General features: G+C 34.9%; 1 protein-coding gene across 1 annotated transcript in view; it reads right to left on the bottom strand.

Moving 5' to 3' along the window:
* The window catches only part of LOC143232573 (uncharacterized), a 58,778-nt gene that overhangs the window by 17,089 nt on the left and 13,749 nt on the right, over window positions 1-27,940 (bottom strand). The window contains exons 2-3 of the mRNA XM_076468169.1: window positions 4,087-4,288; window positions 1,185-1,366 (exon numbers count right to left, since the gene is read on the bottom strand). Of these exons, the coding sequence (XP_076324284.1) occupies window positions 1,185-1,366; window positions 4,087-4,288 (384 nt within the window). The remainder of the gene's footprint in view (window positions 1-1,184; window positions 1,367-4,086; window positions 4,289-27,940) is intronic.

The raw sequence follows: 27,940 nt of genomic DNA, 5'->3' as shown, positions 1-27,940 counted from the left end.
TCTTTATACAATCTTAAACACTTCACTCATTCTATTCTTGCAAATGATTATTGTGGTTTACAAAATTTTAGTTTCATGAATACACAGAATGACTCACAATATTCTAACATGGTATACCTACCACCTATTGTAATGACATATTTTAATCTGGTGAATGAGTGTTATACAGTATATTATCTCGTCTAGTAAACAGGTGGTGTGATGTACAGAACTACCCTGAGATTCAAATAATATGGTTATACAGTATTTTAGTATGGTACTATGAATAGGTAGCATTATGTACAGAACTCTTATTGTTAAATGTGTATTATGCAAGTCATGCCTATTTTTTAAATTTGTAGAATATTCTCAGGAGTAAGAATCAACAATATACACTGTACAAAAATATCAGTCTATCTTCGAATATTCTTGAAAATGTTTGAGAATCTTGCCTAATAAGTATTAAAAGCTAGCCACTGCAACACACAGAGAGACAGTAGTAGAATATTGTTGATCAGCTTCAGTCAACAAACTATAAGCTTTAGAAGCTATAATTGTGATACATGCTTACTAATAAGAAAACTACAAATATTTTACCAGGAACATTTATAGATTTTGAACATCACAAACCATTCAACTTCAAAGAATTAACTTTGGACGTTAGTATTTCTATGAAAACATTAGATATCTATCATCCTCTACGAAAAAAATCAAGTTTGTAACATTTTTGTATATAAATAATTATTTAAATAACCATTATTAAAAACTGTTTTGTTTTTCTGTATATTAAAATATATTTGTGTTAAAAAGAAAACTGTGTGTAACAATCTTGTTGGTAAATGTCATAAACTTGATACATATTGACTTTCAATTAACTTCTATGTTCAAATTAAAATTTCTGTTTATTTGAAATTGTAATGTACATAACATAATAAATCAGAGACTCATCAAAGATTAATTACAATATGTAACAAATTCTAGTCTAAGAAATAAGTAGGGTGCCACACAGCACTCTACTATGGTGAATAGGTGGTACAATGTACAGTATTCCGGTCTGGTAAATATACGTCATTATAGTCTGATGCATTTTTAGCACATAATGTTCTAGTTAGGCTTTATATAACATCCTAAGTTGGTAAATATACAGCACGATTAAAAATAAGTATATATTACAGTGTGCAACATAATACATTAAGTATACTCACCATGAATGGCTGCTATTGAACTGGTAAGTACAACTCGTTTAACAGTTCCTGCATCAGCACAAGCCTGCAAAACTCTTTTAGTACCCTCAACAACAGGCTTTACAACATCATCTTCATTAGCAATTGGGACATTTGGAAATGGTGATGCTACATGGATGATGTAGCTACAGTCTTTTATAGCCCTGTTAAAACAGAATACAGATGATTAGGTAGACAAAAACTAGAGAATCAAGAGGTTATAATTCATTACGTTTCGATGTTTTTATGCCACTATGTTTCTGACTCTGGTAATATTGTCTTTTGGGTAAATATTTCAAATAAAAAATGAATCTAATATCTGCTGCTCAACATTTGATATTCTCTTCATTGTTGAAATGTCATGAGACAATGTAACAAGAACCATTTATCATAAGAACCTGATGAATATAAGTTGTACTTTTGTTTCTCAGTCTTTCCTCTAAATTTTCACACATTTATTATTTTTCCCTGTAATAATTCAAGTTATTTACTAATTCCTCTCATAATAGCATCAGTTATTCATGATTTCTCTTTATTCTAACCCTAATTCTTAACTAAAATACTCCAAAAAATCAAAGAGGCAAGATTTTATAGGCAAACTGTTCTTCAACCAAAGTCTCACCTGTGAAAAAAAACAAATTCAGTAACAAATACATACGGTATTTAATTATTAATTCAGTCTCTAGATCCGTAAAGAATAAATGTCACCTAGTCATTAATACAGTCTTTACATCTATAGAACTCAGTTCTGGTTGGTTTGTGGATAATGATGTGGGAACCCTATCCAATTCCTCTGTCAATAAAATGCCAAGCTCACTGATGTCAGTCAAAAAGATAAATACTGATGTAAACAGCACTCCATGACTTTTGGTTTCAATATACTCTAACAGTAATCTGTCTTATTATTATTAATAAGACCTTCTGAGTGAAAGCAAAAAAGGGTGTATAATAATAAGCAGTCACCCTATATGTGTTACATCTAGTGCTGATAAGGCCTTTCATCCAATACAAATGTTATTGAAGCTAGCTGTGACACAACAGATATAGTAGTGATTGAGATGCTGTTTATGTTAGTGATGTGCATGACAACACTATTATAGAGTGAAATGGATTAATTGGTGATGTGTACTTTTTCATCAGCCTTATTTATGTCCCAACACAGAGCTATGGTAATGAATACCATACATCAGGACAAAGGCATCTAGCCCAAATGGATACACAAATAAAGATCATTCATTTGGATTCAATACAACTTAAATATACCAATGAGCAGTATCTCTGCCCTTTAGAAGGGCAATTGTATCTGTACATCTACTCGTAGTAAATCCCCACCACACTATAACTGAAACAGCCACAATTAACAATACTGTTCTCTTTTGATTCTTAGAAAAATGAGACAGGAACCAGTGATGATTCACCCATAAAAATACAATATGGAAGGATGCCTAATGGCATTGATGTTAAGTCATGTGATCTCAACAGAATACCAAACAAGCAACGTGGAACTGAATCAGATCTTGAACTTTAAATCATTCATTAGATGTGACTTTTTGAAAGTGCATATTTTTAAATAATTGTGGTCTTAGATGGAAAAAAGTTCCTAGGCTATAGAATTTTAAAAAATAGAAGAGCTAAAACAATGTTCTCAATAGGTAAGATTCTGATATATTGACACCAGAAATGAAAGACTTTGAAGGGCCATTTTGCTACATTTAATTAATTTAGGTGTATAACTTTAAAATTAATATTTTATATTAATATATTTAATCATAATAGAAAGCTTAAAATAAAAGGTACTAGAACATGCCCAACCTCATAAAAAGTGTCTAGGTGATACCCAGACTCGCCCTCACAAAACCGTAATTAAATCCATAGGCAGTACACTAATTATTCATTGTGGTTATGCTATGCAAGTATAATCATTATGTAGATATTTACTGCATATACACTTTATCTAACAGCATGTTTACAATCTTCCAAATATAAACTGAAATATATAAAAAATAAACTATAATTTTTCTTTCAAAAGGAAGTACAAAGTGTAAAATGCATCATAAAATTGTGCATTCTCACAATGGCAAATGTGGGTTAAAACACGCAAATAACTAATGACATAACAATACTTTTAACTATATTAAAAGATGTAACTTTCCATACCATAAACATGTTTGTCCTTTCACTTATTAATGAAACACATATAACTTGATCAGCCAGTATTCCTCTCACTAATATTAACATTAAAATCACCATCATTATCTATCACCCTCTTTTGTTAACTTAGCTATAAAATTTTCTTATCAGTTCTATCATCAGTCATTTGTTAATCCTATCTACACCATCCCCAGTCCTTTCACAGTTTTCCTTTGGATTATAATCAGTTATATGCTAAATTCTCACCTATCACTAGTCATGAACAAGCCTCTATGTATTATTTTCAGTAACTTATATTTCTATATATATCTTTTCTCACAATATGTTCCAAATGTACACGTATTATTGCTAGTCAATCTTCCATTTTTCACTAAACTCATCACTTGTTCTTTATGTTATCAACACAAGATACTTTAAGTACACTTTAATTACTTCTTTTCAGACTGTTTTCTATTTTTCTTCTCTCATGACTGTTATTTTTTTCTTGCATCTTTGAACCATACTTCTTTATTCTGTCCCCCCATGTCTTTCTTGTAGTGTAACCCCCTTTTTTATATTAATGCAATAATTGGCATTTAATACAAGAGAACATTCTAAAATGCTACAAAATATATTTGTATCACAAGCCAGATCATGTAAAAACTTTATACTTATGTAGTTTTTATTCAAAACAATGCTTTACATGAATAATTAGCATTCAATTATTTTTAAAACCTATTGAGCTATAACTCACTCGTTCCAGCCTTCATCTTTTGTCAAGTCTGCTTCTACAAGCTCTATTTTCTGTTGAGCATCTGGACAGAGTTCTTTGACGGGTTTCAACTTTTCTTCATTCTGCAAACTTCTGACAGTTCCTCTAACTTTGTAGCCATCCTCTTGAAGCAACTTGATGACATGAGTACCAACAAACCCAGTTGCCCCAGTCACAAGAACCACTATTAAGAAACAGAAATTAAATGTGAACATAAGATTAACTTAAATATCAAAAAGTATTTAAATACAATTATAATTTATTCTGTTACATGGTCACATGTTCTGTTTGTCTTGGGTATGAATGGTGAGAAATTACCATAATCATTCTCTTTAGAGAATCCAGAAAAACAATTGTCTCTAATTACATTAAGGTGATTGTATTGGTTACTGACCATGACAATGATTGATGTTTGGTTGCCACAACCTTACTTCAAGTACAAATCAGTTAAAAGAGAGCCATGAATGGTTGTGTTCACACAGTCATATCCAATGTGTTCTACCAACAGTTCCCTTTACACCTAGATTCACCACTCAGCTAATGTAAACGCTGAGTAACAGGATTTATCCCTCCTGTGATGGTAATTTCCATCATTTTTCAACCCAGTTTGACACATAAGGAACCATGAGAACCAACGTCTTGCATTCACAGATGTGATGAAGATATTATAGGATACAATCCACCCATGAAATCTAGCGGCATGAAACTCACTTCATACATTAGATGTGCTAGACTGTGTTAATTTAATTCAGTAAGGTCCTGGATGATTGATGTAACGCCAAATATGCAGCATAATTTCAAATATGTTTCATAGTTCACATGAATTGAAAAGAGACTATGTATAGGTAAACGTTCCAATAGCTCACAACAACGTAACCAATATTTCATTTCTTCAGTAAATTACCCTCGATGGATTTATAAATCATAAGTAGGTAAGCTGAAATGTGTAGGGCGCTCGTTCTCCTGGTAGTGCTAAGATCAAACAATCTCTCTTCGTCCCACACCCGGTAATTAGGAGCAAGGAAACGCACCGCCAGAGAGAAAAAGTATATAAAAAAAAAAGAACTTGGAAGTATGTGAGGTTAGCTCAGTAATTGTTAGTACTGGCTTGAAAGTTTGTTCCATGTCGTGGATTCTGCCTCAAGTTTCGGAAGGGCCGTGAATGTGATGGAATGTGTTTTCAGATCGTTGAATATCTTCTACTTGAGTGCTCTCTTCATCTTGAGTGTTTCTTCTCCCCTCTTAACCCAAACGGCTCATGAAAGACACATGGTCTTTCAAGGCGGCGTGGATATTAAAGTTTTTAAAGATTCCGAGTTCTTAAACTTCAGTCCAACTGGATTTATGTAGAAGGTATTGGCCTATTTAACCTCTAAAAGACACTATACCACTGAAGTTACGTGCAATATCTGTAAGAGTTGGACCATCACTAACTAGGATTCTGTAATCTCACACTAGTTTTGTGAAATTAATGTGAGACGTTTGAAAAAAACACACTAAGTTTAGCAAAAGTAAGCTACTGCAGTTTCTCAAAAATATTTATCTCTCTCATATATATATATATATATATATTCATAGTACTATACGGATAGTTATTCACTATAAATTTGTTCAGACAGTTAGGGCATTTTCACGGCATAATGTTTGTATATATATATATAATTTATTAATATGTATAATCAATAGCGTATGCTTGCTATAAAGAGTTGCGCTGATACATTAATCTGTTTAAGACACAATCAATAGCTTACACATTATTTGCGCACGTACGCAGGGGAACTTCAACTGAACGTCCTAATTTTGCGATATAAAGATATATATAATGATAGTGCAGAAGCTTATGTTATTTAGTAATACAATTTAACAATTAATAACTACTCTGTATGTAGATAGCACAGTACTAAACTAAAACGTACATATTTATGCTAAGTTAAGTCTAGATCCCATGTAGTTATAACAAAATGATGATTTGTTGGCTTTTCATTAGATGTTTGTGGATTTTATGTGAACAGACATATGGTTGTTAAAGGTATATTTCATACAAAATTACTTCTAAATTTAATCTCATAGCACATATTACTTTACAAAATTTCTGGGAGTTGTCTGCCCCCAGACCCTCTTAACGTTAGCATGTTTTGCATGCTCGTTGTACTTTGCAATATGAGTTGGCTTTGATGCCACAAATTAGACCCCTCCCTTTCAAACATCCGGCGTACGAGCTAGTTGTATTATGTAGTTTCTGAACGCAAGTTTTCTTGAACGTTTATATCCACCTCTACTTCCTCTACTAATCGCTTCCGGTTTATATTTATTCCGATTTAAAGTTGTATTTCATTGGCTGCTTTCACCAAAAGTTGTCTAGCCTCTTTACAAACATTACAACAGAGATCGAACTAACTGCCCCCTCTATCTAATAGTTCCACACAAACTAGCAGTTCAAGTTTAGAACATATTTTATTTTATATTTAAAATGGTAACTGTCCCCGACTTTTAACGCCTACATAAATATGTAAAAAACTATCATTATTCCATCTTCACATACTTCTAGCCGAGAAATGCTACCACGTGGCCCCCACTAGTACAGCGGTAAGTCTATGGATTTACAACGCTAAAATCAGGGGTTCGATTCCCTTCGGTGAACTCAGCAGATAGCCCGGTGTGACTTTGCTACAAGAAAACACACACACACGCTACCATGTTCTGGTGGTATATATATATATATATATATATATATATTCAGATAAAACTTAGTTAATATTTCAGCTATCGGACAGTTCCACTGAATAACTGGCGATTCAATCAAATTATCAATCAGGAAGTATTGCTAGATCTCGAGTTCTAGAAGCGTTTTGCTGATTGTTTAATTTTGGTTTTACTCGTTTCTTTTTTAACCATAACAAATGATGAGGCCACGTCATATCCGCTTTGTGCATGGCGAACAATGCTTGAACTGTCTTTGAATTAAAATCCGGGGCAGGAATTTAGGTTTAAAAAATCTCTAAACCCCAAATTTATTTTGTTGCCTGAAAGACAACCCAAGGTGGTCAGAAACTTTTTGCTTCTCTTCACCCGCGCCATGAAAGAGATATTGCCAAACACACTTTGGGCCACTGGGCTTATGTTAATTTTAATACGTTGATTGTTGAAATGGTATTTGAAGACGTGGATGTCAGAAAAATTATGAAACGTTGACTCGAAGAGAAGAGCTTATCTTGATCTCGATTGAAGCTTGGATAGTGGAATTCGACGAGGACGTGACGTCAGGTGTGAAGTGCTGTCGTAGCAGAAAGATCCAGACTAAACTTATACACACATATTGACTGTATACTCTAAATTTGGTATTTAACTTGTAGTTAGGTTTAAACTTGATGGAAGGAAAGCGACCCTTCTTAGATCTGGGATCTATAGATCCTATGTCCAGAAATTTTGACATAGGAGAGACCGGAGTGCTTGAAGAAAACCACTTTCACGGCCAGAGTGCGAAATAAAATTTCTCTAACGGTGTCCGAGACACGAGATTGAAAAAAAAAGTGAATTTGAATCTTGGTTTATTGTTCATTTAAATTATATCCAAATCTTCTGACCCTCAACCCAAGGTCAGAGCCCCCACATTTTGAATAACAAAATTAATAAATGACACGCGACAATTGATAAAACTAGATTCAACCTTTAAGCTTAAAAAACACACTCAGAGTTCTCAGTGGGGGTTTAAACACACTGAAATTAAGCTGGTGGACAAACTATGTTCGTTATATATATATATATATATATAGTTTTAATTTCTTCTTTAAGATTCTCGAGTACTAACATATATATATGGCAAAGAGTTCATTACTTGTGGCTTTGGGACGCCATGGTTCAATGACCTGGACGAATGTTGTTGCTGTTCAAAAAAAGAGTTAAGTTACAAAATGTATTTTAGTCTGATGACTCTTCCTGTAAAAGTTTACATGAAATAGTTATTCGTGTGAACATAATGTAAAACATTTCACGGTTATTTCTTTGAAATGAAATGGAAAAAATCTGTAAAAATGGGTGTGTATATTCCGGAGTAGGTGCGTTTCTGATAACAACTGACATCAAAACGTCCTTGTTGGTTAAACGCACGTGTCAAGAAAAGATAAAGCAGAGTATTCTATAAATTTCGCCCATTGGTCTTCATTAATCAGTATTACAAATACGTCATCAACATGGCAATTGTAAATAAGCGGTTTGAACTCAATAAGACAGTCCCTCAACCATTTTCATAAAAACACAAACGTGCGTTAGCTATATATCCCAATTCTCACACCATCAGTTTCTTCGAAGTATGTACAATTTTTCTTAGAACATTTCGTCAGATATTTGAAAAATTGTCTACTTAGTTCATGAACACGTTGTTTACCTTTGAAAACAAAATTTAGAAAGGTTAATGGTTTCATCTAAGGGAAGGTAGGTGAACAGAAATTTGTTATCTATACTAGCTAAATAAATATCTTCATCAAATCTCAAGTTTCTAACATTATCAGAAAAAGCTGTCTTTTATTGGGCAACGAACATAAACATTTGGACAGTTTCTAAATAAAACAACCTAGGTTTGAAACAGCAGATGTAATGAAGCAATCACCTTTTTGAATCTTACAAAGTGCACCTTAATGGGAAGTAACCGATCTAAAGTCATTATAAGTATTATTATTGTTTAGGGAATTAATATTCTTCCAATTTATCAAGATTTTAACCGGTTTGTTTTTTCTTTAAGTAGAAGAATCGTTCGACAGTTTAAGATAATGGTTTGGTTTGTTTTGAATTTTGCGCAAAGCTACACGAGGGGTATCTGCGCAAGAGGGAAGGCAACTAGTCATCACCACCCACCGCCAACTCTTGGGTTATTCTTTTACCAAGGAATAATGTGATTGACCGTCACATTATAACGCCCCCACGGCTGAAAGGGTGAGCATGTTTGGTGCGACGGAGATTCAAACCCGCGACCCTAGGATTACGAGTCGAGTGTCTTAACCACCTGACCATGCCGGGCCTTTAAGATGATAGTGTCTACTAGATTGGTCAGTATTAGAAAATAGATGATGTGAAGTTGACGCGACACTTATCTGTAATGGACACTTTCGTTACATGTAAAACTATCTAAGTTCAGAGTTTTCATAATACCAAACACTTTTTTTTTAGTAAGTAAACATATAATACCGGGGTGTAAAGGATATTGAACACTTGTTGTTGTTTTTAAATTACAAACTAACTTGCGTTATAAGCTGTATTGGAAACCTTTTTGTAAGACCGTGTACTCAGGATGTAAAACATGACAAACAGCTTCTGCGTTTATAAGTTTGTGGTTATCACTGTACATTCATCATCTTCCTTGCAGAGTTACTTCTTCATCTAATTGTAGAAGCTCTCAGCGGTGAAGCATTTTGCGAAATTCCTGTTACTTTCATGTTATATCTCCGGAAATAAATTCACGTTTTCAAGGAGTGTTCGGTGTATTAATCTCGATAGATCACGTGAAAACTATAAGCACGTGAAAATAAATGAATGGCAATTGAAAACTGCCAGTTTTTTGCTACTCTCTAACTTAGAGATCCAATATGTGTTATTTAAGTATGTCTAGGTGTATTTTCAAAAACAAATGCGTACATTTTCTGTATTTCATTAACTTTCTTACAATCAAAGGTAGGTTGTCGTGGAGTTCTATAATTACTGCAAGTGTTACGTATTACAGTGTTTGATCATTAAAGATGCTTGTACTCCATGTTAAGGCTCATATATTGTTTCTCCTCTGGGATGTATATTATACTCAAGTGAAGATGTTGTTGAAAAGGTTTGTAAAAGTCAGGAGTTAATAATCTGCAGTGAGAATGACCACTGACATATGAAGCCTTGGTTTAAAAAATACGGCACCAGGGTCTGACAAAAAATATTGTTAGGATCTTGTTAACGCTACATCACGGTTAGACTTCGCCAAGGATCTACAAAAACTATATCATAACCAGACTCCGCTAAGTTTATATCTTTGAGTGCTGGAGAAAGCTGTATCACGTGGTCTTCAGAAAGAGATAGCAGAGAACACCGTTCGGTATAACGCTTACGGTTTGTACTAACATTTAAAACTTTATCGGTTACTACAGTCGTGGGTTAACTAAAGTCAGGTGACCGACCACAAGAGCTTTTCCCACTCATCCTTGAAAAAAGGAAGAACAATCCCTAAGGCTCTCTGATAATAGTGAACAAAACATTTTGTTACTGATGTGTTCGTTTTACTTTAGAAACCAGATAACTTAAACATTTATAAATTAAATATTAAAAAAGGAAATAACTTCACTTGCATGATTTGTGTTACGTTGATTGAATAAACAATTTCATTTATATATAAAGTGGAGCTACAAATGTTTGTTTTCTTTCAGTAGTTTGAAATGTTACATGTTGTCCCGCAATACCCATTACCAGTGTATCAGCGCGTGTATTCTGATTAAATATCTTAGAAGTACGGATAATTTTTATCACATGTGAAACAAAAGAGGTAAAAGATGAGAATGTAAATTAGAATGATGAAAGTGGAAATGTTGTTAAGGATACGTCTGAGCAAATGAACCTTAACTGTCCTGAAATAACACATTAGCAGCAAAAACAAGTTACTGACATTCCTAAACGTTCAAATTTTAAAAGTAATTGCAGATGTTTATTGGATAAAATACGTTTTTCTAAGAATTCTTTGTATTACTCGCAATGAAATAGCCTTTCTTTTTCTTTTTGGACTGACTGACGTAATATAAGATTGTGTAACATCTAAGTTATAATATTCATAAACACTGATTATTAAACGGGTATATCGCTATAATTGTAAACGTGTGAAGTGGCTCTGATATATTAATTAAAATCCCTCTAATTGGGTTTTAACTTTCCATCTATTAACTGTCAGCTCCAGGGATCCGGATGATTATCTTTTTAGTCATCACTACATTTTACTGAAATCCTTTATCATCTTACCTGGTCGCCGAATGATCCTGTTCACCAGTTGTTCTAGGCGATGGCTATTAAACGCCGTCTGATTATCTCCACCATTACTACCTGTACTCCCGAAAACGTTATTGGTGATAGCATTATCCTGAAGGTTTTATTGATAGCCACCATTAACACTACCAGCAAAAGCTGGAGATATTACCCACGATAATTATTAATACTACCAGCAACTGTCGGAGATATTACCCACGATAACTATTAACACTACCAGCAACTGCTGAAGATATTACCCACAATAACTATTAATACTACCAGCAACTGCTGAAGATATTACCCACGATAACTATTAACACTACCAGCAACTGCTGAAGATGTTACCCACGATAACTATTAACACTACCAGCAACTGCTGAAGATATTATCCACGATAATTATTAACACTACCAGCAACTGCTGAAGATATATCCCACGATAATTATTAACACAACCAGCAACTGCCGGAGATATTATCCACGATAATTATTAACACTACCAGCAACTGCTGAAGATATTACCCACGATAATTACTAACACTACCAGCAACTACCGGAGATATTACCCACGATAATTATTAACACTATCAGCAACTGCTGAAAATATTACCCACGATAATTATTAACAATATCAGCAACTGCTGATGATATTACCCACGATAATTACTAACACTACCAGCAACTACCGGAGATATTACCCACGATAATTATTAACACTATCAGCAACTGCTGATGATATTACCCACGATAATTATTAACACAACCAGCAACTGCCGGATATATTATCCACGATAATTATTAACACTACCAGCAACTGCTGAAGATATTACCCACGATAATTATTAACACTACAAGCAACTGCTGAAGATATTACCCACGATAATTATTAACACAACCAGCAACTGCCGGAGATATTATCCACGATAATTATTAACACTACCAGCAACTGCCGAAGATATTACCCACGATAATTACTAACACTACCAGCAACTACCGGAGATATTACCCACGATAATTATTAACACTACCAGCAACTGCGGAAGATATTACCCACGATAATTATTAACACTACCAGCAACTGTCGGAGATATTACCCACGATAATTATTAACACAACCAGCAACTGCTGAAGATATTACCCACGATAATTACTAACACTACCAGCAACTACCGGAGATATTACCCACGATAATTATTAACACTACCAGCAACTGCGGAAGATATTACCCACGATAATTATTAACACTACCAGCAACTGCGGAAGATATTACCCACGATAATTATTAACACTACCAGCAACTGTCGGAGATATTACCCACGATAATTATTAACACAACCAGCAACTGCAGGAGATTTTACCCACGATAATTATTAACACAACCAGCAACTGCCGGAGATATTACCCACGATAATTATTAATACTACCAGCAACTGCTATCGATATTACCCACAGTAATTATTAACAATAATAATTATTAATACTGCCTTCAACCACTGGAGATATTATCTACGATCATCTTTAATATCACTTGCAACCACTGACGAAATTACTAATAAAATTATGATTAATACAACCTGTAACCGATTGAGATCTTTCAGGTGATCATTTTTAATATCACTCACAGCCCATTAAAATGCTATAAGTCTTCACAACAGATATCTATATATCTTGAAACTTTCATCACAGTTCATCATCACTTAGCTATGCTGATTACCTCTGTTCATCTCGTCATTTGTACCATGTCAGTGAATCCAATATCTGGGATTTCTTTTCATAAAAGGTAAAACAGTGAAGTTTATAGAAACACCATCTTTGATAATATAACTTTTCCTATTAAAATTCTACATTGTGTGTTGTGTTAAGCACTAGTCTTAAAAGTTAGAATACCTTCACTATGTACTTAAGCGGTCTCACCTATTGGAATTGGTACACATGGAAGTCCCCCAAATGTTATACCTTTTAATCTACTTTTGAGTTCTTTCTTAATTACAGGACCCCAGTTACTGAATTTTGTTCGGGGCTCCAAAATGACTGCGACCGCCCCTGACTATATATATGACATTCTGTTGTAAAACGGACGCTAACAGTAAATAAGTCAATATCCTCCAAACATTCTTACCCCCCTTACTAACAGTCTTAGTGCAATTGTTATAATCACAATATAAAAGGCAATGTTTTATCGCATTGAAAACGTATATGATTACTGAAAAACCTGGAATAGGCCCAATTTCTACTCCAGTCCTATGACAAAACTTGTACGCAGCGTTGCTTGAACTGGGTATATGGATCTATTCTTTTCTTTTTTGTAGCCTATGATCATTGATTATAAAACTAAGTGAACGTTCTTACTACATCAGGCAGAGAAGCAGGCTGATTGAACGCATTGGATTATTTTGATACTTAGCCAAATAGCACAAAGCATTGTTCAGGCTTCCATTTATTGTCAACTAACTGTTCATTCGCTAGATTCATGGGCTTTACGCTATACTGCCCTACTTAGCTGGAGCAATATATGTAAACATCTTTATGAAGCAGTTGCATGGGATCTAAACACGCTAACCTTCTTTTAGATATCTGCTTGTTAAAAACACTTCACAGTTTTCTGTGCGATTGCTATCCGATATTTCAGTGAATATACAAAATACAGACAACGACGCAACCCACATGTTCTGTTTATTAGGTCTAAGCATGACCAGAAATATAACGAGAAGTGTGAATAAGTTTGTCACACACATCGTTGTTTCATATGCTTTACGATGTAAGGAAGGTTCTGTATAGCAGATGCCCTTTTTCAAGAAATGGTTTACGATGCTGGTCAAATTTCGAACAAACGCCAGGAATGGTTTGCTTCATGAGAGGGGGGAGGGAGTATGACGTTTCGCAGTTGTGAACAGGAAGTATCAATTATTTTTAAACAGCAGTGACTTGAAACAAACTGGCCAAATTTGGCTAAATATTTAGCAACATGCTTGTAACATATTCTTCACACAAAAAGTCAAGTATCTTATGGCAAACGATTTTGAAAACGCAAATAAGCGAGTCACATAAACACAACAGCCTTTATAAAATATCGGCAAAACAAATGTATCAGAACTGCATTTTGGCATTGTTTAACATTTCATAGGAAGAGTAATGCCAGAGTAATCGCATTTTGTAAATGGTATGTACTAGCCCTTTCCAAACGAAATAGTCATACTCTCTGATAACTAAAAATGAGTTCAATTCAGATCAGGGTTTTAGAATTTCCAAGGCGAGTTGGAAAATAAAGAAATATGGATCATCCTAAGCCACCAAAACCATTCAGAAAGAGACCTACAACAAATCATACCGCAGCCCTGGTAAATAAAATGTGACATCTTTTAACGATTGAGAATTCACAACACCAACTACAGAGGCAAAAGCCATCCACGAATCCTAAGGAACATTGCACGACATAATCAAAAAGGATCTATATCTAGAGACGTGTCTGGCAGAGTACGAGTTCACAGAGATGTCTTTTAATCATATTTCCAATTCAACCATTACATACCTTAAACGGCTAGAGAATAAAATGACTATTCATTCTATTCCTTGCCAGGACATACCGATTAAGTCATGATTTCTGCATGATTAGACTGATGAAATGGACACTGAGAGACCGTCGACTTTATACATAGATGCATTATGAAAAACCCACAGGGAAAAATGACGTGCTTTCTACGTGACAGTGAATTGTTTTTCGCAGTATCAACTAGCTGTAGGACTATTTTCAAGACGTACGGTTGTCAGATATAATATGATAAAACAAAGTGAGTATGAAAACGTAGTAAGGTTTTAAAATTGTTTCAATATAGCGTAATTATTAATTAATTATTTAAACCCTCAAACAGGTGGGAGATTTAAATAATTTAACTGGATTTCAGTCAGATTGCAGTCTATCCATTCTATCCCAGAGATAGAACTTTAGAATAAAACATCCCGTGTGAAGTTCTTAACAGGAGAATAAACGAGTGGTGCCAAACAATTATTGTGTCATTGTTTCTCGTTACTTGTCACTAGTTTAGCCACAAGGAAAACAGTTATTTTCAAGCTACACAAAAAGTATGGTGACTACATGTCTTATAAGAAAAATAACGTCTTCCCTTCCATATGACAAATTGGATTATCCAATGACCTGCGTGCACGGGAAACATGTTCAAAAGCCGGCTAATACACATCCCGCATGATTCATGTGAAGCCTTACGTCATATTCTCGAGTAGTGTTCTATTTCACTGGTGGAACGACAGTTAAAAATAGCTAATTATTATTTTTTTTTTTCTTTCTTCTGGGACTACCTTTCACTTATTGCAATTACAGATTTTCCCAGAAAATAGAGAGAAATCACACGTTTATAAAATAATATTACAGATTTAATTACAATCTATTTAAGTACTTTCCTAATCCCTATATGAACTCACGACGTATATTGGCAAAACAGTGTTGATATGGTCGAGTTTACATAAAAACTGAAAAAAAGGAATTACTCTACAGCGCTTAGTCATTACTATATATTTACTCTTAAATGTACTGCTTTTAAGAATTAAAACGACGTATGGCAAATCTAACAAATATTCTTTTCAAACAATCTTTCCTGATCTCTGGGTTATTTTCTGAATAAATCCGCAATTTATTAAGTAGTTTTAATAAAGATATTAAGGTAGAATTAAGAGCTTTATGTGTATATTTGTGGTATACAGAACTGAACTTCATAAAGAAGTTGTGCCCGGCATGACCAGGTGGGTTAAGGCTTGCGACTCGTAGTCTGAGGGTCGCGGGTTCGCATCCCCGTCGCACCAAACATGCTCGCCCTTTCAGCCGTGGGGGCGTTATAATGTTCAGTCAATCCCACTATTCGTTGGTAAAAGAGTAGCCCAAAAGTTGGCGGTGGGTGGCGATGACTAGCTGCTTTCCCTCTAGTCTTACACTGCTAAATTAGGGGCGGCTAGCACAGATAGCCCTAGAGTAGCTTTGCGCGAAGTTCAAAACAAATCATAAAGAAGTCAGCAGTATTCATTAACTACAGTTTGAACAATACAAAAAACAAGCGCTGGGTGATAATATACAAAATGTTATAATAAATATGAAGTGATGACAACGATTTTATTTCTAGTTACATGACCGAGAAAATATTTATGAAAGAAAGCGACGTAAGAACAGGTTAATAAAAAATTACAAAATAATAGTTTTGTATCAAAAGACTTGTTGTTACAGCAGCACAGTTGCAAAAGTAGTTTTCAGGGGACACCCTGTTTTTAATTAACTGTTGTTGTTGTTTTCATCTTTGTTGTTGCCTCTTCCGAAGTGTGGTGGAATAATTGCGTCTAATTGCCCCCACACACACAATCCCATCTCAACTCTGAATTACATCATTAAACCTTTAATCAACAAAAGAAAGAGGTTTAATATCATAAACATGCGATAATATTCTAGATTATTTCAGTGAAGTGATGATATATCAAGCGTACTTCCTCTGCAGTCCTGAAGCATAATTAGAACAGACGTAAGTCAACCTCGAACGTTTTGTTTTTGATATAACTCGAAATGTTAAGTTTTATACTAAATAAAATTACAAACAAAAACAACAAGATGTTGGAACGAAGTTTTAACATTTTATAATGTATTGTGTAGATATACTGATGTTGTAGGAACTTATTTAAAGTGTAAATTTGGTTGTTCAAATCAGCGAGAAATACTTACACTCTACTAACAGATTATAGAGTGATTTTAACTATAGAATTCGAAACACGTTCCATTTTTAATTTCATACTGAATTAAATACATTTTTTTTATTTATACCGTCTGCTTCTTTAGCAGTGTAAGACTAGAGGAAAGGCAGCTAGTCATCACCACCCAATGCCAACTCTTGGGCTACTCTTTTACCAACGAATAGTGGGATTGACCATCACATTATAACGCTCCCAAGGCTGAAAGGGTGAGCATGTTCGGATTGCGGGTCGAGTGCCATAACCACCTGGCCATGCCGGGCTCAATAATTAGAGTTCGTTACAGTAGTTGATTATTGGATTATAGAGTGTATTAGTCAGCTTGTCTGTTAGTTCAGTTTTGCGAGTAAAAAGTCGATGTAGATATGCATGAAATTGCTAAATATAGAAGAGAAAATTAGCATGTAAGTGAAATCGTTGTATTGGTGTATTGTATATACTTAGGCCTATTATTAATATGAGTTACAAAAGTTTTAGTCGAATAAATAAAGCGTTTTTGTTATCAGTAAGAGAATATGACACTGGATTCTTCTTTTTATTCCCGGTCGCACCAAACATGCTCGCCCTTCCAGTCGTGGGGGTGTCATAAAGTAACGGTCAATCCCACTATTCGTTGATAAAAGAGTAGCCCAAGAGTTGGTGGTGGGTGGCGATGACTAGCTGCCTTTTCTCTAATCTTACACTACTAAATTAAGGATGGCTAGCACAGATAGCCCTTGAGTAGCTATGCGCGAAATTCAAAATGCAAACAAAAACAATCTTCTTTTTATCGAATAATCTAAAGGAACCCGCCAAATAATTTAACCCATTACAAAACTGTTGTAAAATGTAGAATTTGATAAAAATAAAATCAAAACCCAACCTAAAGATCATAGTAAGAACTCAAAACAAGATCGACATTTTGCTGAAAATAATGAAACAAAACACCAAGAGACAGGTAGAGAAGAGTTACAAGAACAGGGTGCTATATTTGTATGAGAATTAAAATCACAGAAATAAGTCAGAGAAGGTGTTCACATTAAAAGTGAAAAAGCCAAAAGAGGTGTGCAGAGGGATTACAGCAGAAACCGATGAAGTAAAAAGGCAAATTAAGTGTAGAAATATCATATCAACAAAATCGAAAACATCAAGAACATCATGAAGTATTATATGACATCACAGTCAAAACAAGTATTCTAGAAAAAGGGTTTTGAGAGACGAGACTCGCTTCAAACAGTTTCGTACGACAATTACGACACCAGAGGTTGAACTTTCAATAGAAACAAAAAAGACAGTCATTATTCCACTAAAATATTTAATGCTAATACCAAAAGTTATTAGGAACAATTTTAGATCTAGTTACTTGGGCGAAGTAAAGGTAGAACCAAATACTCCAGCTTGTCTTAAGCGATTATTGTTTGAAAGAATTCTCGGGAATTTGAAGAAAAAGGATGTCACCATGAGGGTCAAGAATGATGTTCCCTAGTGTGTGTGTGTGTTTTCTTATAGCAAAGCCACATCGGACTATCTACTGAGTCCACCGACGAGAATCCAACCCATTATTTTAGCATTGTAAATCCATAGACTTACCGCTGTACCAGAGAGGGATTGTTCCATAGGATTTTTCAATCAATGTGCGAAATACACCAATATCAAGGCAATATTCGGATGTGCGCTACAAGGTGTTAGGTGTTTCTTAAAGGCAGGGATATTTTTAGCCCAGCGACCCTATTGGACCATTAGGCCGCTTTGCAATGTCACCACTTGGTTATCTGGGCGGCATATCGACTTCTAGTCTCAACATGTTGAGACTCCTCACTAATGGTTTAGAGTTTATGCGCGGCTGGAATAATGAAGTGCGCAGCATTGGATTGGTTGTTGTGCGGCCGCGTGGCTTAGAGGGAATACTGGTCATGAACGCAGCAAACCATGCAATAACTCAAGTCAATTCTGGATGAGACATCATAAAGTTTGAAGTTTTATAACTAGCATTTCCACGTGAATAAATAATGGGAATAGTCACCTCATGAATAAAATGTAACAAATCTTATGACAAAACTTTATATAAACATAGTTTACCGTCTCATCTGTAGGCTGTGTAGCTGAAGCCATGAATATCTTACAACAACTGATCAATGTCACAGATTATATGGTTTGCTCATAGAATACCCAGACACATTCTCCAATGAACGTGATTATGTAGACTAGACAAATATAATATCTCATAAGATGTGCAAGTGCAAGTCGAGAAAATATAGCTTTAATTATAAGAAATGAGTTGCGCTAAACTTATGTTTTACCATCTGAATATGTAATAAGCCTACTACCTTTGAAAAACTAATGTGATGCATTCTCTATGGACGATCCTAGAACATTTGTATTCGTATACTTAGATGACAATACAGCATTTGTGAATACCTTTATTAATGCTTGCAATTGGCTAAGAAAAGTAAAAGATCAGTTGATGAAAAATCTCAAGCTGAATCACAAGTAATATCAATGGTTCCTTCAACAAGCAAACTTTTAGAACATGCGAGCAGAGAAGGAATATAACAGTCTTCATGAAGACCAAATCTGTTCAGAATTATCTAACACCTTATAGCTTGTGTGAAATAAAATGATTTCTTGAATTATGCTGTTACTAACCGCCGTGTGTCAGAAAGAAGGTGGTGTGCAGCTCAGAAATAACTATCAAGTGTACTCAAAGACATGAGTTATTACCATCGCTGTTTCTATAGTCAATAGTTTACACTCTCGACAGATCATATAGTGCTGAAATAGCTGATAAACATTTCTGCAGTCGAGAAGATCAGGTAGCAAAATAACCCAAGAATCTTCAAAAGTACATTTTTAACATCATGCATTTTCCTGACTGTAACCATGAAAATGTTGCAATATTAAAGAATGTAACCACTGAAAATAGAAAAACATCTTGGAGTTAAGCACAAAGCTACACAATGGAATAGCTGCTCTCTGCCCACCACGGGTATCGAAACCCAGTTTCTAGAAGTGTGAGTCTGCAGACATACCGCTGTGCCACTGAGGGGCGAGGAAAGTCCAAAATAATAAAAACAACCTCTTAATTCAGAACGAGATCACAGATGATGAACTATTGTGGTGTAACATTCAATGTAAGAGTACTCAAACAAAATGTATCAGTATAAAGTCAATTATTCAGTGGATCAGTGATGGTACTAAACAGTTATTATGGCACACAGTGAATCAACATAAAGCCAAAGACAAAGACGTATAGGTTACAGTTGTATTCGTTACAATTAAAAGAAACTTTTATTTCAACTATGAAAAGATAAAAGTAAACAGAAATCAAGACTTCTGTTGCACTCCTTCACCTCTAGAACCTTCCATCAACTGAACAGTTAACTGTCTTGTAGTTAAACTGCTATTTTAAGATATAAATAACAACATTTGCTTCCACAAGTGTTGTTTTGACATGCAATTAATTAAGTACAAGCAACTATTCCAAAAAATATGTATTTTTAACATATGGAAGTAATAACCAATTCATTAATCAAACATTTAGTTACATTAACGCGTACAAACTCAGACTGATCCATACACCAGTATTTATCAAACTTAAGAATGATCAACACAGCAAAATATATTAATCTCGGTATGTTTGTTAGATTATCTGCACTATCCACCGCGAAGACTCAAACCACAAGTTTTAAAGGTGCAAATCCTAAAATCATCGATAATCCACCGATGAAGATGTTACCATGTAAAACGACAGAAATATGTAATTTTATGTCATTATAGCTACTTCAATTCTACTGAAAATAAATCACTAAAACTTATATTACTTACAATCTAATATATAACAAAGTTATAAAAATAGCTAATTTAAAAAGTGGAATAGAGGTCGTCAAAAATTAAATAAACAAGTTGAATAAAAATGCAAATATTACATTTTAAAGCCTACAACTACGGACTCTAAAAAAAAGTGAACAAACTAGGCTAGTAATACTGAATACATTATTTTCTCAATTGAAATCAAAATAGGGATTTTTAGCTTAAAAATAATGTAGATACTATTTCTAGCATAGCTGGTTTACATTATTAGAGTCCCTAGTTGTAGGCTTGAAAATATAATCTTTGCATTTTGATTCAACTTGTTTCAGTACTTTTTTGGCGATACCTACTTCCCTTTTAAATTCGCTATTTTTAATTGTCTTGTTTCTTAAGTTTTTACGCCCATTTATGGAAAGTAAATTTTAAGCTAAATACCTGCATATACATTCAGTTGAATGTTACATGTTTTTCAACAGTTTACTACTGCATTGTCTTTTTTCATCAACCACTATTTACTAAGCAAGATGGTATTTCGACTGAAGTTTCGTGTAAACACGAGTTTAACAAGTGTCTAGTGCAAAGAAAGCCGCTCACAACATCTTATATATTATGCATTTATAGACACGTAAGTCAACTTTGAATGTAAAACAATCAACTTTTTAACCAGATCAGAGACATTCGCAATATTTCACGTAGTGCATCTGTCTATATTTTGGTGTAAAACACCCTACCGAGTTTGCTGTAGGCTTGTGAAACAAAAATATGATTAATAATACTAAAATACACAGTCAAAATTACAGCGAAGTGCGAAAATCGGTAGAATTAAATCGCCATCTACAACAATAGAGAAACCAACTATAGTAATTGTTTACTGTTGAAAACTTACTGAAATAGTCGCAGAAAACGACGAAGTACAACAGCGAACTCGATAAATGATAAATCCTTGATGTTTATCAATTAATGTTCATCAGTAAAACACAGGATATTTTTGTTTCCAATTAATGTTCATCAGTAAAACACAGGATATTTTTGTTTCCAATTATTGTTCATCAGTAAAACACAGGTTATTTTTACAATGGCAGAAAGTTAAGGAATTAAAAGAAATTCTTCAGGGCGAAAAAATGAAGGCGCTTGAATTATTCTTAAAACTACACTTGACATACTCAATCCTACATTATTTACTATTGTCCACGTTTCAGTAAAAGATTCGTACCCGTTTTCTTGTTTTTTTGTGTGTGTTTTTTAAGCGACTTGTAGAACTACAATTAATAATAATAAGGCTGGAGACACTTATGAATATACACATTGTTTACCATAATGAAACGAAGCGTTTCGGACAAGTATAACGGTGCTTAAATGGCTTCTACATTTCTGGGATGCTTTAATGGTTTCAATAAGTTAGAAAATTTAGAGAATAGAAATCTCGATTTTCAACAATTAACCTTAAAGTAGTCCTACAATTTTACATGAGGCTTTTTTAGCAACTGTGCGTAAATTTTGGTTAGCCCTTTCAAAGAGAAACTTTGTCAGCAGCGATGAAAAACTAATCAAATGTCTCCTTCTCTTTCAAGAGTCATTATAAAAATAAACCTATGACCTGACCTCCACGTGGTTTGTTTTTTTTTTGTAGGTTTTCCCGAGTTTGAATAAAATATTCGTAGCCGTTTTTCTGTGTTTTTTTTTGTGAAACAATAATAACATGAATAATAATAATCTGAATAACAAATGGATGAATTAATTTTGTCTAACAATCGAGATATCAACTATTTTGCTATTATCTATATTTTGTTTGTTTGTTTGTTTGTTTTGGAATTTCGCACAAAGCTACTCGAGGGCTATCTGTGCTAGCCGTCCCTAATTTAGCAGTGTAAGACTAGAGGGAAAGCAGCTAGTCATCACCACCCACCGCCAACTCTTGGGCTACTCTTTTACCAACGAATAATGGGATTGACTGTAACGTTATAACGCCCCCACGGCTGAAAGGGCGAGCATGTTTGGCGCGACGTGGATGCGAACCCGCGACCCTCAGATTACGAGTCGCACGCCTTAACACGTTTGGCCATGCCGGGCCATTATCTATATTTACGCAACCTCAGCCAATGAGATAGAAAGTCTCGAGTGTTGTTTCTAAAACAACTCTGTTTTTAAGATTATTTTTGTCCTTTCATTAGAATATATTTGGTTCATGATGTTGTTAAGAATATGCCATTTCAATACCATTTAACCAAATTAAAACAAAAGGAAAAATAAATAAAGCATCAAAAGGACGTTCACAAATCAGTCTTAATTCATAGTGATATATATGAATCCTGGCCCGAAATGGCCGAGCGCGTTAGGCGTGTGACTCGTAATCCGAGGGTCGCGGGTTCGCATCCCAGTCGCGCTAAACATGCTCGCCCTCCCAGCCGTGAGGCGTATAATGTGACGGTGAATCCCACTATTCGTTGGTAAAAGAGTAGCCCCAGAGTTGGTGGTGAGTGGTCGTGACTAGCTGCCTTCCCTCTAGTCATACACTGCTAAATTAGGGACAGCCAGCGCAGATAGCCCTCATGTCGCTTTGCACGAAATTCAAAACAAATCTACCCAAAATCAACGAAAATGGTCTGTTTGTCTATGGGTGTATCTTCAACTAAATGAGCTGTGCCGATCAGACCAAATTTAGTTGTCCAAAAGTAAACCAAATTCATAACAAACTTTCCCATACACTGAAAAATAAATACATTTTAGAGAATAACTCCTGCATCGTTACTGCAGTAGCTATTGCAAATAACTGAGTTTGAACAAAATTCGCACCACAATAAAATTCTTTAAGTCAAAGATGGTAAATATACGGTAATAAAATATCCAACTATTATGCAAAAAATAAAGATATTGCTTCTGTTTAAGTTTCTCTCCCCTTTTCTGATTCACACCATTTAACTTTCGGTTTATATTAAGGGTAGAATAAGTGCTTAAGCCTGAATTAGACAAGTATTTCATAATTAAATATTTTTAGGATATTTATTGTTTCTTGATATGGAATATAGTTCCTATAGAAATAAAATTCGAGATTATTCTTAAACGTAATGCGTTAAATATACCAATTTCAGACAGTAGAAATCTTGACTACATTCCTACTGTGAAATGGATTACTTTAAATAAGTGATGCAACTGCTTTACCAATTCTGCCAAATTTCTAGACTCGAATTCTACATCTCCTCATTTCCGATACACCTTCCCTGTCTTACAATTATTTCGCTAGAGAATAAAGGCTACCAAAAATCCTTAGAGATTTTGTTCGTATTTAGCCAATTTATTTCTGGAGAAAAAAGTCGAAGGAGTGCAGTCTCCTTTAAATAACCTACAAAAGAAACTTCTAAAAAAGATATTTGAAGTGAATTACAAGAGATTATAAAAGAAAGCTCATTATGTACTGAGATTTCACTTGTAAACTTTCATCAGATCTGTCAAGATTTCACCAATGACAGAGCTAGGTATCCATCCAATTAACTGTCACACTGCACAACTACTTAATTTTGTGAAAAAAGGTGTTCATAGGACAAAACATAGGGAAAAGAGGAAATGAAGACTAACCATTTTTTATCTACCCGAAAAAAATATTAAGAACGTACTACACTCAGTTTTTTTTAATATACTGTACTTAAACAGATAACGTTCATTATTTTCAAATACACTAGTTATAATTACTCAACTCAACTATTACTCAAAAAATAAACAGGAAACGTTGTTTAAGAAAAAAATGTCTATCAGCAACTCTTGAAACACAATTTAAAAAACGCTCGGTTTAAAACAGTTCTTCAGCGGTAAGTCTGAGAGTTTCTAACACTAAAAATTAATTTCAGTGCCTGTGGTGGACAAAGTATAGATAACATATTGTATAGTTTGTTTGTTATTAATCACAGAACTACACAAAGGAATGTCCATGCTCTGTCTACCACGAATATCGAAACCCGGTTTCTAACGGTACAAGTACCACTCTACCACTAGGACACATACCACTGTGCCACTAGGGGATAGTGATTAACTTAGGAACAAACAAAACAAAACCAACTTCAGAGAAATAAAATATTCAGAACCAGCCGTGGAGATTTCTACTGATAGTTCAAGGTTCGAGTCACGACGCCACTGATTACGCTCCTTAGTTTTGGTTATGTGCACAAATATATATGTGATAATGGATTCTATCATTCGGTTCTATGCACTGGAAGAGCTCTTGTGCCAGCGGGTGATAGAGGCTAGCTGCCCTTCTTCTAATAGATGTTTCAAAATTAGGGTGTCTGATCTGACTGTTAACACAAAGTGCATTACAGGATTAATGAAACCAGTATCTATCATAACCTTTCAGCTCGATTGAGGTTCCATTCTACAAAATTAACGTGTTCAAACAACTTCTAGGTGTTTTGCTTTATGATCAATGATGTGCTGAAAACGTTTTTCTTGACGTCAGTAGAACAGATATATTTATTTTAGTTTGTTTGGAATTAAGCACAAATCTATACAATGAGTTATTTGTCTTGTGCCAACCATGAGTATCGAAACCTGTTTTTTAGCATTATAAGTTCGCAGACTCACCACTGATCACTAAAGGAGCAAATATAGAAGTTCCCCCATTTTGATGAACTCAAAAACTGTTGGAGAAGGAAATAAAAGTGTGCTCATCAGAAAAAACACAAAACAATCACCTAAACAAGTTATCCATTACAAATTATTCCACAAATACAGATGTTCTTTTGACATATAATCATTTTAATTAATTTTAACCTCTTCCAAAAACGTATATGTAGAAACAAATTATTCGAAATAATGTGATTTTGCTCCTAAACATTCATCTTTTCAATAGAAACATTCAGAATAAAAATACTAAAAATTATAAGTCAAATAATATAATAACAATGCATCAAAATTGCAATATGTTTGAGAACTATCCAATCGCTTTCCATTAAATTAGTAGACAGAGTGACAGATATTAATAACATGATTATATGATTAAACTGAGACTCAGGATCTGTGATGTAAACTAGTGTTCGACCTAATCACGTGCGAGGCGACATAACTGATAAAAAAAATATTATATGTAATTCTTATACATCACCGAAACAACTTTGTTAATTTTTCTCAAAAAACACAAATGATGGTCGCGAGTTCGAATCCCTGTCGCACCAAACATGCTCGCCCTTTCAGCCGTGGGGACGTTATAACGTTACGGTCAATTCCACTATTCGTTAGTAAAAGAGTAGCCCAAGAGTTGGAGGTGGGTGGTGGTGATTAGCTTCCTTCCCTCTAGTCTTACGCTACTAAATTAGGGACGGCTAGCGCAGATAGCCCTCGTGCAACTTTGTGCGAAATTCAAATCAAACCAAAACACACAGGTGAGAAAAAGGCTATCATGTATAACTACTGTTCATTCTGACTTTTAGAGAAATCATTAACACTGCGACAGATTTGCGCTTCTAGGTATGTCACTACAAACTGACAAATCCCTTTTGTAGAAAAAAAGTTTAGTGTTAACTCATCTGATCAGACCAACTGTTCCTTGATACAATCTGTTTTACTTGTACCACTGCATCCAGAAAACCCATTTTTCGAAGAAATGAATGACTTCTATATAAATCTACCTTAGGAACCAAGTTTGCTTCGTAGTTTTCTTGGTTTTTGAGTGCTGACGTCCAACATTGAACTCCATGTATATTTTGGTTGCTGGCGTCCACTATCGAACTTTATATACATTTTGATTCCTAGCATCCAACATTGAACTCCATGTATATTTTGGTCACTGGCATCCAACATTGAACTCCATGAATATTTTGGTCGCTGGCGTCCAGCATTGAACTCCATGAATATTTTGGTCGCTGGCGTCCAGCATTGACCTCCATGTATATTTTGGTCACTGGCGTCCAACATTGACCTCCATGTATATCTTGTTCACTGGCGTCCAACATTGACCTCCATGTATATTTTGTTCGCTGGCGTCCAACATTGACCTCCATGTATATTTTGTTCGCTGGCGTCCAACATTGACCTCCATGTATATTTTGTTTGCTGGCGTCCAATATCGAACTTTATATACATTTTGATTCCTGGCGTCCAACATTGAACTCCATGTATATTTTGGTTGTTGTTGTCTTTCGTCTTCGTTTCATAACATAACGATCCAGGTCACATGATGATCCTTTTGCAGCTGTTGTCATTTGCTCGAGATTGTACTTAGATATTAAATATATTATGAGTATTAGTATTCTCTGCCACTGTTTTTTGTTGTTTGTTTCGGATAAAATAAATTTCTAGACAAAGATCAGAGAGGGAAACCTGCAATAACAGCAGACTAAAAAAATGGAATGGTTTTTAGTTGACAACTTTACTCAATTTGAAATTGCGTGAGAAGTAAATATATTGGATATGTTTGATGGACAGTGGAAACAATCTTTATTTAGACACACATGCGTACCTGCGTAGACAAGTAAACGAAGTTCTCTAATGGATCAGTGAATAGCTCTTTAGCTTTCTGCCCTCACGATGAATCTCTGTCTAACTCAGTGGTTCTTGACCTGGGTTCAATCGAACCCCAGGGGTTCGGCGGAGATCAAGACACACACGCTGTGTGTGTATCCGTTCCGTTCACCCCACTCGTGTGATTCGTCACGTCATGCTCCACTTGGCCATCATTAGCTGCGGCTGATCACGTCACATCATTTGGCCTTAATATCTGTGCTGCAGGGAACTTCGTGCGCCTAGCAGTCGACTTGTGACCGTAGTAATCGTGCGTCATTTGTGATTTTTTTCCTAATATTTCAATCCCTTCATATTAACTATGTCGAGCAAAAACAGAAAGTGGTCGGACGAATACGTAAATATGGATTCACGTGTATAACGGAATATGATGGGACTCAGCGTCTTCAATGCATGGTTTGCAATGCCAAGTTGAGCAGTTCTAGTCTAGCACCGGCAAAACTAAGATAACACTCCATAAAGCTGCATGGAGATGGGAAACACAAGAACACAACGCTTGCTGAATTCAAGGTAAATAGAGCCAGGTTCGATGAAAAGGCTACTTTGCCTGTTCTCGGCTTTGTACCCATCGACAAACCGATCCTTACAGCATCTTATGAAGTTGCGTACTTGATCGCAAAGCAGGGCAAACCACATACCGTTGGTAAAAAAACAGCTGTGTTGAAGATGGTGAATATCATACTGGAAAAAGCTGCTGAAAATAAGTTATCCCAAATTCCTCTTTCAAATGACACCATCAGCAGCAGAATAGATGAGATGAGCGATAACATCTTGGCTCAAGTAATTGCAGATCTGATTTCAAGCCCAGCAAAATT

The sequence above is a fragment of the Tachypleus tridentatus genome, chromosome 11 (assembly GCF_004210375.1).
Source record: "Tachypleus tridentatus isolate NWPU-2018 chromosome 11, ASM421037v1, whole genome shotgun sequence".
Lineage (NCBI taxonomy): Eukaryota > Metazoa > Arthropoda > Merostomata > Xiphosura > Limulidae > Tachypleus > Tachypleus tridentatus.
The sequence above is the reverse complement of the archived record's forward strand: the minus strand, read 5'-3'. Positions and strand labels throughout refer to the sequence as shown.